At 54.0% G+C, this 14,117-nt stretch overlaps 1 protein-coding gene across 3 annotated transcripts in view; it reads left to right on the forward strand.

The window, feature by feature from the left end:
* The first annotated feature begins 3,978 nt into the window (after positions 1-3,978).
* Positions 3,979-14,117, forward strand: part of VWCE (von Willebrand factor C and EGF domains) — a 30,994-nt gene continuing 20,855 nt past the window's right edge. For 2 of the 3 annotated variants that reach the window (XM_070359513.1, XM_070359514.1), the window contains exons 1-7: positions 3,979-4,221; positions 7,000-7,094; positions 7,217-7,306; positions 7,648-7,776; positions 10,038-10,154; positions 12,092-12,208; positions 13,110-13,238. In XM_070359513.1, the coding sequence (XP_070215614.1) occupies positions 4,112-4,221; positions 7,000-7,094; positions 7,217-7,306; positions 7,648-7,776; positions 10,038-10,154; positions 12,092-12,208; positions 13,110-13,238 (787 nt within the window). In that variant the 5' untranslated portion in view covers positions 3,979-4,111. Of the gene's footprint in view, positions 4,222-6,999; positions 7,095-7,216; positions 7,418-7,647; positions 7,777-10,037; positions 10,155-12,091; positions 12,209-13,109; positions 13,239-14,117 lie in introns of those variants that run through there. The other variant, XM_070359515.1, reaches the window with a different exon arrangement.

Below are 14,117 nucleotides of genomic sequence, written 5' to 3' on the forward strand. Positions count from 1 at the left end.
TGCTCTTCTTTTCCTGCTTGGCTCTCCAGCATCCCAGACGCTCTGTGCCCAGGGTACTGCAGTTGCCATTCTCTCCTTCACAGCCATTGCAGCGGCCCCTTGTCCTGGCTGCTGGAACATTCCTTTCAGGTAGAGAAGTATCCTCTGTACCTCTCCTTTGTCATATGATCGCTCTTGGTGGGATCCCAGGGATGAAGGGAGTCAGGTTTTTGAAATTCAGCTGTCTTGGGTTGCCTTTGACTCCAGTCATCCGTCTATTCCCAGTGGCCTCTGTTAGTAATGCTGCTTGGGCTGCCTCTCCTGACGTCATTTTACAGCCAGCTGTATGTGCAGCATTCAGCCAACTAGCCCCCTAGGCACTGCTCCTCACACTCCTCCCAGCTTCCTGTTGCCACATGCCCTTTGGATTCAGATTTTATTTCCTCTGGTTTCATTGAGTAAACCTTTGGTGCCTTAGGTTTGAAAATACAGGAGTAGGGCACATTTGGGGTTCACCCTTCTGTTCAGCAAACAGAGCCAGTCTTCTTTCGGCTCAGTGGGTCAGAGTGTCCGGGCCCACGTTTCCACCAGTGATCCAGTGGGAATAAAGGCTGCTCTGTCCCAACGGTGGAGCAGGGTTGATCCCAGGCATATTGGCTGGCTCCTTTAAGACCAGCCTTTGATACAGTGTCAGGAAAATTGTGGTTTCAAGTTCAAACTGTGGTTTTGGGAGATTCTAGGTTAAAAGGAAAAGAGCAAAGAAGCATCTCTGCTTTGGGGGTCTTTGGGAGTAAGTTTCCTTCCCTGGAGGCATTCCTTGAGTTTCATTACAGTTCTTTTCCCCTTACTCTCCTGGGGTTTCTGAGGGTGGAGGATAAGGGTCTTAAGGGAAAAAATAATCATCTCTCAAAAACCACAGTTTGAACTTGAAACTCAACACTGTGATTTGAATTCTTCAAGTCATGGTTTGAATTGAAAACGCCTGCCCCCATGCCAGAGACCAGCTTTAATGAGGCAGGCAAGCAAAGGCCTACAGATTGTGATTATTTAAAAAATTTAATCCTAGATGGGAGAAAAACAGAATGTGGCAGGGTTATTATTCTGGTGCTTCTCAGTGGTTTGACCTGCAGCTGCGGAGACCTGCCATGTTCAGGAGAAGGTTGTCACTTACCAGGGGCTTCAGTCTTGACTTGAAACCAGAGAGCGTGCAGCTTTTTGTTTCCTACAATCTCGGGTATATTCACTCCGGATTGAATTCCAGCAATCCTTTAGAAACTGACATCCTGCTGCCACACTCCCACATCCCCTCTTAAAACCATTAATCACCTCTCCCGGGGTGAAAGGTTGCCTTTGGAGCTTTGCTGCAGCCAGCTGGAATGGCTCCTCTCCATGTAGGCGCTGATGAGCTCGCCTCACTCCGGCCTCTGCACGAACGGACCTTTGGGAGAATAATAGAAACACTGACTCATCACATGACCATTTGGAAGGGTCACAAGCCAGAGGCCTCCTTTCTACAGCCAACAACAACTTGAATCCTCCACCCTCCGTGGAGGGTCCCTTTTGTTACTGAGCAGCCACAAGCCACAGAACCGGTGAGGAAATACTGAGGAACCATATGGGCCCAAACTCATCCTTGAGGATGAATGATTTTAAGTGAGCAGCTCTCCAGGTCCAAAGTTTTCGAAGCCTCGAGGTCACACAAACCAAAACACAAAACAAACAGAAAATAGTGAAAACCAAACTGAAGAAGTGAACTTGGTATGGTGAGCAAGGTGAATGCCATAAGGTCAAAGAAACAGGAAGTGAAAGAAATGTCGGGCTATTTAGAAAGTTTCTTTCAAAATTCACCAGTAGGAATTTACAGATTTAAATTTCCTGGGCTTCTGTTGAGGATAGATAAGGATTTTCTTTATACACAGTTACATCTCGGTCATTGTGGCTGCCCACTGACCCAAGTCTGCCAGACTTACAGGGTGAGACGGAGGGGCTGGAACTCCATAAAGTAGTCAAGTTCAGAAAGGAGGTAGCTGAGGTGTGCTGGAGCATGGGAGAAGATGGCATGAAGGGTGATAGGTATGTAAAAAAAAAAAAACCTATCCTGTGCAAATATGTTGAGAATTTGTGGGTAGCTTCTAGATCCAGGAAGACAGAGCACCTATTTGACACTGATGGTGGTCTAGATAGGAATGATAAGGACGGCGGTGTGATAGATTTTGCAGGCTCGAATGAAGGAAGAGTTTTCTGTTTATCCCTATTTAATAGTTCAGGGCTATGGGATTCCCCTGGTGGTCCAGTGGCTAAGACTCCATACCTCCAAGGTAGGGAGCCCAGGTTCCATCCCTGGTCAGGGAACTAGATCCCACACTCCACAACTAAGACACAGTGCAGCCAAATAAATATTTTTTAAAGAATGATTTCAGGGCTAGATTTCTGACTATGTGGCCACTGACTGGGCATTGAAGCACATTGTGAGTGGTAGTGAGGAATGCAGTCCGAACGGCAGATTGGGGAGGGCACCTTTGGATGTGTAACATAAAGAAAAGATGCCCTAAGACCCTGAGGGTCCTCAGGACTCAGAATGGACATAAGTATGGAAGTAGCATTCATTTCCAATACAGAGTATGTTGGCAACCTATTAGCTGAAAATGTGTTGCTCAGATGGGTCAAACTAACACGATGAGCTTATGTAGTCACTAAGTCTTCTGAGACTCCGTGGACTGTAGCCTGGCTCCTCTGTCCATGGGATTTCCCAGGCAGGAATACTGGACTGGGTTGCCATTTCCTTCTCCAGCAGGGTGAGGTAACCACCCTAAATTGAACACCTGCAAAATCTCAGCCACACAGGTTCAGGTAAGGAGATCGGCTTAGCAGCTTGTGTTCAATAACAACAAAAAGACATGACAACAAAGAGCACGGGAGGCTTTCCTTTACTGTGAATCTTATGTAAGGAACTTACAGCATCATTGGGTTGTCAAAAAGGCCAAGCAATATCAGGCTGTGTTAATAGAAGTACAGCATCTGGAAGGGAGGAGGCAAGAATCCAGACCACTGTTGGCACCGTGTTCACTTGTGGCCACCAATGTTAAGGACTTTAGTGACAGGCTGAGGTCGCCAGTGGAAAGGCTACTGCACAGGCAGAACCAAAGGCACGGGGGTAATTTAGCTGGGAAGGAAAAACACTTCCCAACAAATGGGAGTTACTCAAAATTGGATTGGGCTGCCTTCTGATAGGTAGTGAGACCTTCATCCCCACAAGTGTTTAAGTAAAAGCTGGACTGATGGGAGGTTCCTGCCCAAAGCTGAAAGTAGAATTCAGTCAGCCTTTCCGCTTTCTCCCAGCCGGATGATTCTGACTTACGTCCACCACCTGCTCACCACCCTCCTGCCTACCATCTTTTGACTGGCCTGGGGCAGCTGCTGAAGGGGACAAGGGGAGTCTGTGGGTTCAAGAGCCGCTAGCGCCCCCAATCAGGGAGCAGGGGAACCCACTGACCGGCGCACCCAGGGAGGGTTAGGGTGCAAACCTGCTGGTAGGCTGGAGGCTAGCCTAGAAGTGGGTTGCCATTTCCTTCTCCAGCAGGGTGAGGTAACCACCCTAAATTGAACACCTGCAAAAACTCAGCGTCCCACCTTCTCGTACAACACAGGTATCTCGGGCTCCATCGCGACCAGCAATTCCCGGGACGCGCAGCCTCCAGCCTTGTTCCCGGAGTCTCTTTCCTCCCCCGGCCTCCGTCTCACGCCCACAGCCCTTCGCAGGAAGCCGACTCCCAAACCCGGGCAGGGGGTGTGGGCCGAGGACGAAACCCCGCCCCCAGGGGTCCCTGATCTTTGCCCCCGCCCCGGGCTCCGCGCCTCCCCGGGAGGCCACCGGCGGGCCGGCGGGCGCCGCTGCCTTTTGTGTGTTTCGTTTCGAGGTGCGAGAGACCCCCCAGCCGTACGCCGCGTCCCCTCGCGGCCCCCGGCGCCTCCTCTCGGCGTCCCCAGCCCCCCTGCTCGGCTCCGCGTGCCAGCTCGGGGCTCGCTGGTTCGCTCCCCGCGGCGCCAGGAGGAGGGGCGAGGGCCCGCAGCCCCCTCCCCCGCGCGTGGCGCCGGAGCCCAGCCGAGCCGGGGGGACCCGCCGCCGCCGGTCATGTGGGCCGGACTGCTCCTCCGGGCCGCCTGCGTCGCGCTCCTGCTGCCGGGCACCCCGGCCCGCGGCTACACCGGGAGGAAGACGCCGGGGCACTTCGGGGCTGAGAGGTAAGCGCCCCGCACCCCTCCCCTGAGCCTTCACCGGAGCGCTACCGGCGCGGAGCCGGGAGGCGCGGAGGGGCGTCCCGGAGCCGCGGGTCCGGGCACCCGCCCGTGGCACTGTCGGCGCGGGCGAGCCCGGGAGGTCGGGACAATGGGACAGCATCTTGTGGTCCGGGCGGGTGGCCGTCCTGCGCCCCTGGCCGGGGCTGTCCTGATTGGGATCTGGCGGGGGGACCGGAGACCCCGACGCTAGGTGAGCCCTTCTGACTACCGTGGAGCGCGGATCCCTGGCCAGGGGGCCGGGGACATACCAGCTAGTCTTCGGACTGGCGGGCTTTTCGCTCCCAAACGTGCCCGTGGCTCTGCCTAGGCAGTGCCTGGCCTGCCCCGCGGCGCTGGCCGCTCCGCGGCTGGGGGCTTTGCCTGTATCCAGGCTCCGTGCCCGCCGTGGACCTTGGAACCGCCGGGGTCTCTCTAGGTTACGTTTCGGTTTCTGCCAGTGTGTGCACGCGGGCGGGGGTGGGGTGTTTGTCCCTTTGCTCTTTCCCGATTGATGTCTCCCTCCCCTCGTGTCTCCTTCTGGGAGGGCCGGGTCGCCGCGGGCGGAGCGCGTGTGTGCGTGATGCTCAAAGCGAGGGAACACGGTGTCAGCGGGCGGCCTGGCCCGCGGCCACGGCCTCGGGGGCGGGGGGCGCGCAGGGGGGCGGCCCCGCCAGGCTCGCAACTCGCACGTGTGCTCCACAGCCACCGCCAGTTCCTGCTCAGATCCGCCCTGCTCCGCCGGCGTGTCAGAGCTGTGCTGCCTGCCACCTGTCTCCCCGTCACCGCCTGCCCTCGGCCCCTTGGGGCGCTCTGCCCCTGCCCACCTGAGGATGAGGCTCCAGTGGCCTCCCGGGCATCCTTCCATCCACCGCTCTGGTGGCCCCCCTGTCCCTTTGAGAGCCCCATCTGAGGAGCCTCCTTCTCAGGCTGCTGCCATAATCGCTCCCACGAGGGCAGCGGGTGAGACATCCCTGCCGCACTCCCCACCCCCTTCCAGGGCCCCTTCTGTGCGATGACTTCAGAGAGGGAAAAAGCTTTTTGAGGCTCCAGGGACAGTTTTCTGCAGACGTTTCTGTTTTGCCCTGTGCCCAGAGTTTCCCTTTCCAGAATACTTGTCACTTTTGACACAGATTATTCTCCAGAAGAGCAGACTGACTCTGTCTTTCCATCCATGTCCCGAGTGTCTGCTGCACATCATGGATGCTCTATAAACTGCCTATTGCTGTTGTTTAGTCCCTAAGTCGTGTCCAGCTCTTTGGGGTCCCAAAGGCCCCAGAGGAACCCTCCAGGCTCCTCTGTCCATGGGATTTTCCAGGCAAGAATACTGGAGTGGGATGCCATTTCTTTCTCCAGGGAATCTTCCCGACCCAGGGATAGAGCCTGTGTCTCCTGTACTGGCAGGTGGATTCTTTACCCCCGAGCCACCAGGGAAGCCCCTAGACTGCCTGACTGGCAGGATATTCCCACCAGTCTTCAATCTCAGGTAGAACACTGTTGGGGGAGATTTCTTGTCCCTATTCTGTTGGACTAGGATTCCTAGTTCAAACTAGGCTGGACTTCATCATCCTCTGCCCAGCCCAGAACCAGTTCTTGTCATCGCCTCTGACCCTTTCCAGGCCCATGTGCTTGCCGCTCCTGCCTGGAACATTCCTCCACTCTCACCGGCTGTCCCCATTCTCTCTCCAGCCTCAGTTGAGGAAACCACTCCTGTGCTCCCTGGGCCTCCCTAGCCTGTAACATTCTGGCACTTGTTGCTATACATGGTTCCTTGTCTGCCCCTTGAAGGTGGAGGAAATGGCTTGTTCATGGCTGGACTGCCTCGCCTCACCCAGCCTTGGGCACACTGGGTTCCCCTTCACTCCCTTGGGCAGCTCACCAGCACCCTCTCCCCCTTCCCAGAGATGTCACCTGGAGAATGACATTTCACCATCTCCGCCCCCCCCGCTTCTTTTGTTATCCCTTCTCAACCTTGCCCTCAACTGCCATTGATTAAGTACCTACTATGTGCCAGATGCTGCCCTTGGTGCGGAGTTGAGCAAAAAGATGAAGCCCCTGTCCTCAGAGTATGGTAGGGGAGCTGGGGAATGAGTATGTCAACAAACTAGGGAGTATTGGGTTGGCAAAAAAGTTTAAGATGTTATGGAAAAACCAGAACAAACTTTTTGTCCAACCCAATAATTCAGTGTCCCAGGAAGTAAGTGTTATGAAGCAGAATAAAGTGAGGTAAGGGTGCACAAGTAGGGCCTCTCTGAGAAAGTGACTTGAGCAGAGAGACTTTTACAGGAAAGGGGGTGCTGTGTGTGTGTGTTTGGGGAAGAACCCTCCTGATGGGGGAAACTGCAAGTGCAGAGGCCCTGAGGCTGCTGTGCAGAGGCCCTGAGGCTGCTGTGCAGAGGCCCTGAGGCTGCTGCCCCTGGGGTTCTTCTTCCATTGCGGTCTTCCCTTCTCAGCTCTGAGGGCCCTCCTTGCTCTCAGAGCAAGAGTCCACGTGGCAGGCATCTACAGGCAGCTAGTGTCTGTTCTCTTACAACTGTGTCTTTGTCCTGCCTCCAGGACGGACAGACCGTCTGGGTCATTTTTCTTTGGAAACTTCTCATTGTCCATTGGGGGTGGAGGTGGGGGCTTCCAGAAGTGTTGGTTGACTGACTTACTGACTGGCTGGGAGGCTTTCACTGCCCAGGAGATGAATCCTCCCCTGGCCCCCAGGACAGAACATGGAAGGTAGTCTCTCCTCTCTTGCAGACGCCGGCTGGGCCCCCACGTCTGCCTCTCGGGATTCGGGAGCGGCTGCTGCCCTGGCTGGGCGCCCTCCATGGGCAGTGGGCACTGCACCCTTCGTAAGTGCCTGTGCCTGTGCCCCAAATGTCCTCCACAGCAGGGTGCGCCTTCCCTGGGCTGGCCTGAGGGGCAGACTGGGGGGCTCCAGCCCCGACTCCCTCACCTGTGTTTCTCCTCTCAGCCCTCTGCTCCTTTGGCTGTGGGAGTGGCATCTGCATCGCTCCCAATGTCTGTTCCTGCCAGGACGGAGAGCAAGGGCCCACCTGCCCAGGTAACTGGGGGCGCGGGCCCTGGCTGATGGGAAGAGCTCTGTTTACACTGAGACTGTGCCGGGCACTGGGCAGTTGTGCCCTAGCGCATCATTTTCAAACAACCCTATGAGGTAGGCATTCTCATTCCCATTTTATAGATGAGAAAACTGAGGCGCAGAAGCTAGTGGCTCGCCCAAGGTTACATGGCCAGTAAGTGGCAGAGCTGCATTTAAACTCAGTCCTGTGTGCCTCCAGGGCCCCCTTCCCCACAGAATTTAGGAGGAACGGGGCGGGGGGCTGGGGAGGGGGGCGGCTGGGACTGCTGCATGGCGCATGCTCATAGGTGCGGTGATTGTTTCAGAAGCCCACGGACCCTGCGGGGAATATGGCTGTGACCTCACCTGTAACCACGGCGGCTGTCAGGAGGTGGCCCGAGTGTGCCCCGTGGGCTTCTCCATGACCGAGACAGCGGTTGGCATCAGGTGTACCGGTGAGAGGCCTGGGAGCAGCAGGGAGGGGCGGGTGGGAAGGGGGTCTCCTCCCTGTCCTCCGAGGCCAGTCTCCCGGGATATGCTGGAGTGAAGCCAAGCTAGGAGCAGCTCTGAAGTCTGCAGGTGGGCAGGTGGGCAGCTGAACATGAGGAATCTGCCACTTCGGCTATTCCACAAATACCTATCAAACATGTCTTAGGGACCAGGAACCGACCTGTGGTTGGGGTTATGCGGGTGGTGTCTGCTCATATGTTGCTTCAAGATATGGTGCAGGGAGATGAGTAAGGACAGTGACAGTCCCACCTAATGGGACCATCACTGGAGGAGTGCACAGTGTCAGGGCCCACAGGGGCACAGGGAACTGGGGCTGGAGGTGGGCTGGACTGCAGAAGACTCCCTCGAGAATGTGACATTTGAACGATGAGGCAAGGGAAATCAGTAGTTATTTTGTAAAAATATTATTTGTTCATGATTCAAAAAATTTCCTACAGGCCAAGTCTGTTACCTTCCCCATAGATGCTACTGTGACCAGCTTCTTACTTGTCTTTCCAGAGAGCTTGAAAGCCATCCCCCACCCCCACCCTTGTGCCTTTTTAACATTTTGTGGAAATAAACATTTCTTCCCCTGAATATAAAAATAAAAAATAACTTACTTTGGAACATTTGGAAAGTAAAAGAAGGGTATAAAGGTGAAAATAAACATGTCCCAGAAGTTCCTACCCAGAGATATTTGTTACTAAAATGAAGTTGTTTTTTTTTTCCTGCCCTTGTCCCCTGGGTCTGTATGTGTACTTGTGTGTGTGGGACATGCCTCTCTGTCTGTTTTATAAAATTGGGATCATACCTTATCTATCACTTTCGTTCGTTGTTTTTCTCACTTTGTGCTGTGAGCAGGAAATATTAGTAGTCCTTACAACATCACTTTTAATGGCTGCAGATGTGGCTACTGTAATCTAAGTACCTACTTCTGTGCTATCCATCCTTAGCTTGTCTGCAGTGTTCGGCTGCTATGAATAATGCTTCAGTAAAGTGGCTTCTAGTTGGCCTCTCTGATTATTTCCAGAAGGAAGACTATTGGGTCAAAGGTCCCATGAAGGAGTTTTGGTGCTTACTCCTCCCCCACCCCCTTCCCCGCCTTTTTCAGAAGGTTGAAGTACTTTCCAGACACATTTCTCCTTGCAGAGGCAAACTGGAGTAAGGAAAAGCCAGAGACCAATGTCAAAGCAAGTGCAGGGCAGGGGAGTCACAGGGGTGGGATAGGGTGAGTCAGAGTGGATGTCTTAGAGGAAGTGGGCATAGTCCCAAAGGTGCCTGCCGTGGGAAGAGCAAGAAAGGAGAATAGAGGGGACCAGTAGGCATGGGGGCAGGGGGTGGAAGGGAGACTCAGGTGGGCAGAGTAGACTGGAGTGGGAGGAGCTGACCTCGTAGGTCTTCATGGTTCTGAGATAGGAAAGGATGTTTTGAAGCTGGGTGGGGGGGGTTTCTGTCTCTCAGCCCCCTCCCTCCCCCAGGCTTGAACCTCCCTAAAGCAATATTGGCTCCCCCTGGACAGAAGCCTGGGGGCTCCTTTGTGCCCCACAGCTGAACCTTAACCCACCACCTCTCCAACTCAGCATCCCACCAGACTGCCCCCCTCCCCACTCCTCCACTGTGTTCCCTGTGCTTCCTGGAAGCTCCATTCGACAGCCCCATTCTTGATGCCACCTGGTCCTCTCAGCCCATGTCTCCTCCATCACACAACTGCTGTGGGGGGTGGTCCCTGGTGGGACACATACATAGCCCCTGCCCCACACTGGCCTCTCATGGATGTGCCTCATGACTCCTGTGTTCTCAGGCTGCAACCGTCTGGAGAGCCAGCACTGTGTCTTAGTCATGTTTGTGTCCTCGACAGATCCCTTCCAGGTCCACTGCATGCCAGCGGTGCTCCACAAGAACTAAAGGGAATTTAATCAACCTTCCTGCCCCTTCCCCTGGCCTTTTTTGGGTTGCCTTGCAGGTGGAACTGTTGGAAATAGTTCTATTTCAACCAGTCTCTCCCGTCATCTGTTCTGTGTGGGTCAGAAGAGGCCTGGCCCCATGGCCTCTTCTTTCTTGGACTGGGGCCCCTAAAACCAGAAGATTTACCTAGTGCCTTCTTTCTTCCTGGGGTGGCAGTGGGGCATGCCCCATGTGGGCTCAGGGTCCTTGTGGGATGCAGTCCCTCCCCATAAACAAAACACGTTCAGAGTGAGCTATGTAAGAGTGTTTCCTCTCTCCCTAGACATTGATGAATGTTTAAGCTCCTCTTGCGAGGGCCACTGCGTGAACACGGAAGGCGGGTTCGTGTGCGAGTGTGGGCCGGGCATGCAGCTGTCTGCGGACCGCCACAGCTGCCAAGGTGAGTGGCTCTGGGAAGGGTAGTGATGCTGCGTGCTGTCGCCACCACTTTTAGACTCTGACGTGGACCTCGAGGCCCTGCGAGGCCCAGCCTGTGCTCTCCAGGCATGACTGCATGTCACCTTCACCACGGTTCTCTAAGTGAGATGCTGCTCTCTCTCTCTCTGTTTTTTTTTTTTTTTTGCCTGCACCTCTTGGCATGTGGGACTTTAGTTCCCCGAGCAGGGAACACAAAGTCTTAACCACTGGACTGACAGGGAAGTTCCAGGAGATGGTGTTCTCATCCTCACTTTATGGATGAGGCTTGCCCAAGGCCATTCCGACAGCAGGAGGAGGGGGAGTCAGGTTGCATGTCTGACACTAAGGCCTTTGCTCTGGACCACGACTCAGTAGAAACTGCTGCTGCCATCATTGCAGGATTTGGGGTAGGTGAGGGAGAGGCAGAGGGAAGGGCCAGGGGCAGGCGGAGCAGACTAACCAGAGCGAGGAGGCCACTGACATGGGGCAGGGCTGAGGGGACGGGGCTGTGACACACGGGGGTGTGTCATGTGCGAGGCCATGCTGTGATAGAGTCACCACCTGCCCCTGTGCTGGGTCAGGCTCTGGAGACACACAGCCAGTAAGAAAGCATCCTGCCCTCCAGCGCCCTGCCTGATGGAAGGGGAAGAACAGTGAGGTTCTTCAGTGAGGTCCTCATGGCTCTTCTTCTAAGGGCACTAATCCCATCATGAGGGCCCCACCCTCAAGACCTCGTCTACCTCCCAAAGACCCCACCTCCTAATACCATCACATTGAGGGTTAGGGCTTCCATACGTGAATTTGGAGAGAATGCAGTTGAATAGCACTTGGTCATCAATCTGATGAGTGCCCTGCCTGCCTCTCCCCAGTACATGTTCCCTTATAGAGATAGAAGGATAAGAGATGCAGGGAGTATGGGGGGTTAATAGTTATTCAACTCCTGTGTTCCAGGCACCACGTTAAGTACTTAACACACATTTTCTCATTTCATCCTCAGAATTGTCCTATGAAGTTGGTACTGTTTATTTCCATTTTCCTGGTAGGAATAGTGAGGTTTAAAGAAATTAATTTGCTCAAGATCATATTAGAGTTGAGATCTGAACCCAGTCATTGCTCCATCAGCTTTTCCCCCCTCAACAGTCCATCTTGAAGATATTTCCACATCAGGGTCAACAGATTTGCTTTATTCTTGTCAACTGCTGCCTGGTGCTCTGCAGTGCAAATATCTCATAGTTTCCTAACTCTTCTCTTATTGATGAATATACAGATTATTTTCAGTTTTTTCCTAATTTCAAACAATGGCTTGGGGAGGCTTTGACAGGGGAGGTGGTATAGAAGCTGGGTTTTGAGGTATGAATAGGAGTTTTCCAACCAGACAATATTAGAAAACATTCTAAGCAGATAGGAGAACATGTGTAAAGGAGGAGGGCCACAAGAGCATGGTGCATTTGGAAAATGGCCAGAATTTAGGCCAAAGTAAAGGTAAGGGGGAAGGAGGGAGCTTGGAAAGGCAGCCCTGGGCTCATGAGCTATGGTGCAGCATTAGTACTTGTGGGAGCCTTGGAGAGATTTTAAGCAGAAAGTGGCCTGATCAGAGGTACCCTTCGTCAGAACTTCCTGGAGGCTGTGTAGAGGGTAGCTTGGGAGGAGCACAGGGAGAGGCAGAGAGACACACAACACTGTTGTTATCCTCCAGACCAGAGACAAAGGTGCCCTGGGCTAGGATATGGCAGTGAGGGTTGAGAGAAGTGGGCTGGTCCACGGAGAACTTAGGAGTTGATAGACTGGATGTGGGTTTTGAGAAGGAGAGGGGTTAAGAGTCTGGTAGGAGATGGTGATGAGAGAGGTCGGTAGAGAGGACTGTATGTTTCCACAACCCCACAGGGAAATGAGCTCCAGCCATGTCCTGTTCCCTTCCAGACACTGATGAATGCCTTGGGACCCCCTGCCAGCAGAGATGTAAAAACAGCATTGGCAGCTACAGGTGTTCCTGTAGAACTGGCTTCCATCTCCATGGAAACCGGCACTCCTGTGTAGGTAAGGCCAGGGACCCTGCTGTCTTCATACTTAGGTTGCCAATCAGGAAGACTGACAGAGTGAGCCCAGGGACAGGGAAAGGTCAACAGTCTGGACCTCCTTGGTTCCCTGGAGCCTGCAAGTGCTTGAGCCTTTGCTCAGAGCCTACCTTTCCCTGGGGTTGGCGTGGCTCCTGATGGAAGACCCCGTCTTGGACTTTTCCTGGCCACATGCCACTTTCATGCTGTTATGTTTCTCTTCCACCCTCTCCCAGATACACCCCAAGGATTCCTCTCTGCTCACCCATTTTCTTGGCTGCCTTTGCTCCCCTTGGTAAATAAAGCACGTTATGTCTTGGTTCCTCTGGTTTAGAAGGAGACCCCTGTTTTCTCAGCCCATTAGCAGAAATTTCCAGAAAGGGATTGGCATGTTTGGCTTGAGCTTGGCTCATGGGTTGAAGGTGGGGTCCCATGGGCCTGAAAAAAGACCTTGTTCTAGCAAAGTTGGGTGTTTGTCCTGAAGCCTGCCCTGAGCAGTGCAGTGATTTTTTTTGGAGACTCTTTTTCAGAAGGGCCCACAGCACCCGATGCCCAACACTGGGATGGTGGAGGGTTTGGAGCCGAGATTCCCAATGGGGGCCCATCCCCACCAGCCAGCACTTAATCACTGCTGCACAGTGGTGGAGTGCGAGTCACTGGTGTATCCATTAAATGCCTACTGGATGTACAGACCTTCCAAGGGGACCAGCACTAGACTTCAGCCCCATTCCCAGACATCTGAGTCACGTCATCGCCCTGGGGCAGGGAAGGACCCCATAAGAATACAGCAGGGAGACTTCCCCGGTCTTTTGGGCTAAGAGATGGAGGAAAGATAACTTGGTAGCCCTGACAAGGCAGCCGTCGGTAGCGAGGCTCTCCCGCAGATGTAAATGAGTGTCGGAGGCCCCTGGAGAGAAGAGTCTGTCACCATTCCTGCCACAACACCGTGGGCAGCTTCCTGTGCACCTGCCGACCCGGCTTCCGGCTCCGGGCTGACCGAGTGTCCTGTGAAGGTGAGCTCCTGGCCCGGCCCCTGGCTCTAGGTCCCGCCCCCGGCTCTAGGCCCCGCCCTCAGCCTTCCCCTTCTCTCCCTAAGCGCGGGAGACAGGGTGCCTCTTCCTTCCGCAGAAACTTTTTTTTCAGTTCATCTTCTTTGTTATTTCTACCACCGACCTTTTATCTTCTCTCTTTCCCCTTTACCCATCCTTCTTTTATTTTCCTTTCACTGTTTCCCCAGCCCTACTGTTTTCCCCCAAATAATAAAGGGAAAAAAACCCACCAAAAAACAATCAATGACAGAGAAGCCTTTATGTAGGAGTCCCAGTAACCTGGGCTCCGCGGGACACTTCCGACAGTGTGGGGTCAGTCTCTGCCATGCTTTAACAGCGTGCCTGTAAACGTCTGTGTAATATCGTGTCAATATCCAAGGTGTTCTTTCTAGTCCAGGGGCCAGTTTTCCATGGTGTGACTGCCCGTGTTGGTCTGAGCTTGGCCACCCAGGTTCCCCTTCCCTGCCCAGCCTGTTTTCTCCCGGGCGCACTCTGATTTGTGACTCCCTCTTTCTCCTCTTACCTTTGCCCCACATTTGCCTCCTCTCTCTCATGTTGGTCAGATCTCTCTTTGAGACTGTTGGGCAGTTGGTGTCCATCTGCAGGGAAAATGTGTACTTTCCTAAGCGTGTATGTGAGTGTGTGTGTGTGTGTGTGTGTGTGTGTGTGTGTGTTTTGGGGGAGGCAACATCTTGTAAGCTGGCCTTTCTTGGGTGGGACCGGAGAGGACCCTGGGCTCTTCCTTCTCCTGAGCCTCAGCATCTCCTCGTGGGAAGCCCCTTCTGGGTCAGGAGCAGGGGACACACTGCCAACTTGTCGGGACACAGAAGTAGGGAAGGGTCA

Source organism: Bos mutus, chromosome 22 (genome assembly GCF_027580195.1).
Source record: "Bos mutus isolate GX-2022 chromosome 22, NWIPB_WYAK_1.1, whole genome shotgun sequence".
Taxonomy (NCBI): Eukaryota; Metazoa; Chordata; class Mammalia; order Artiodactyla; family Bovidae; genus Bos; species Bos mutus.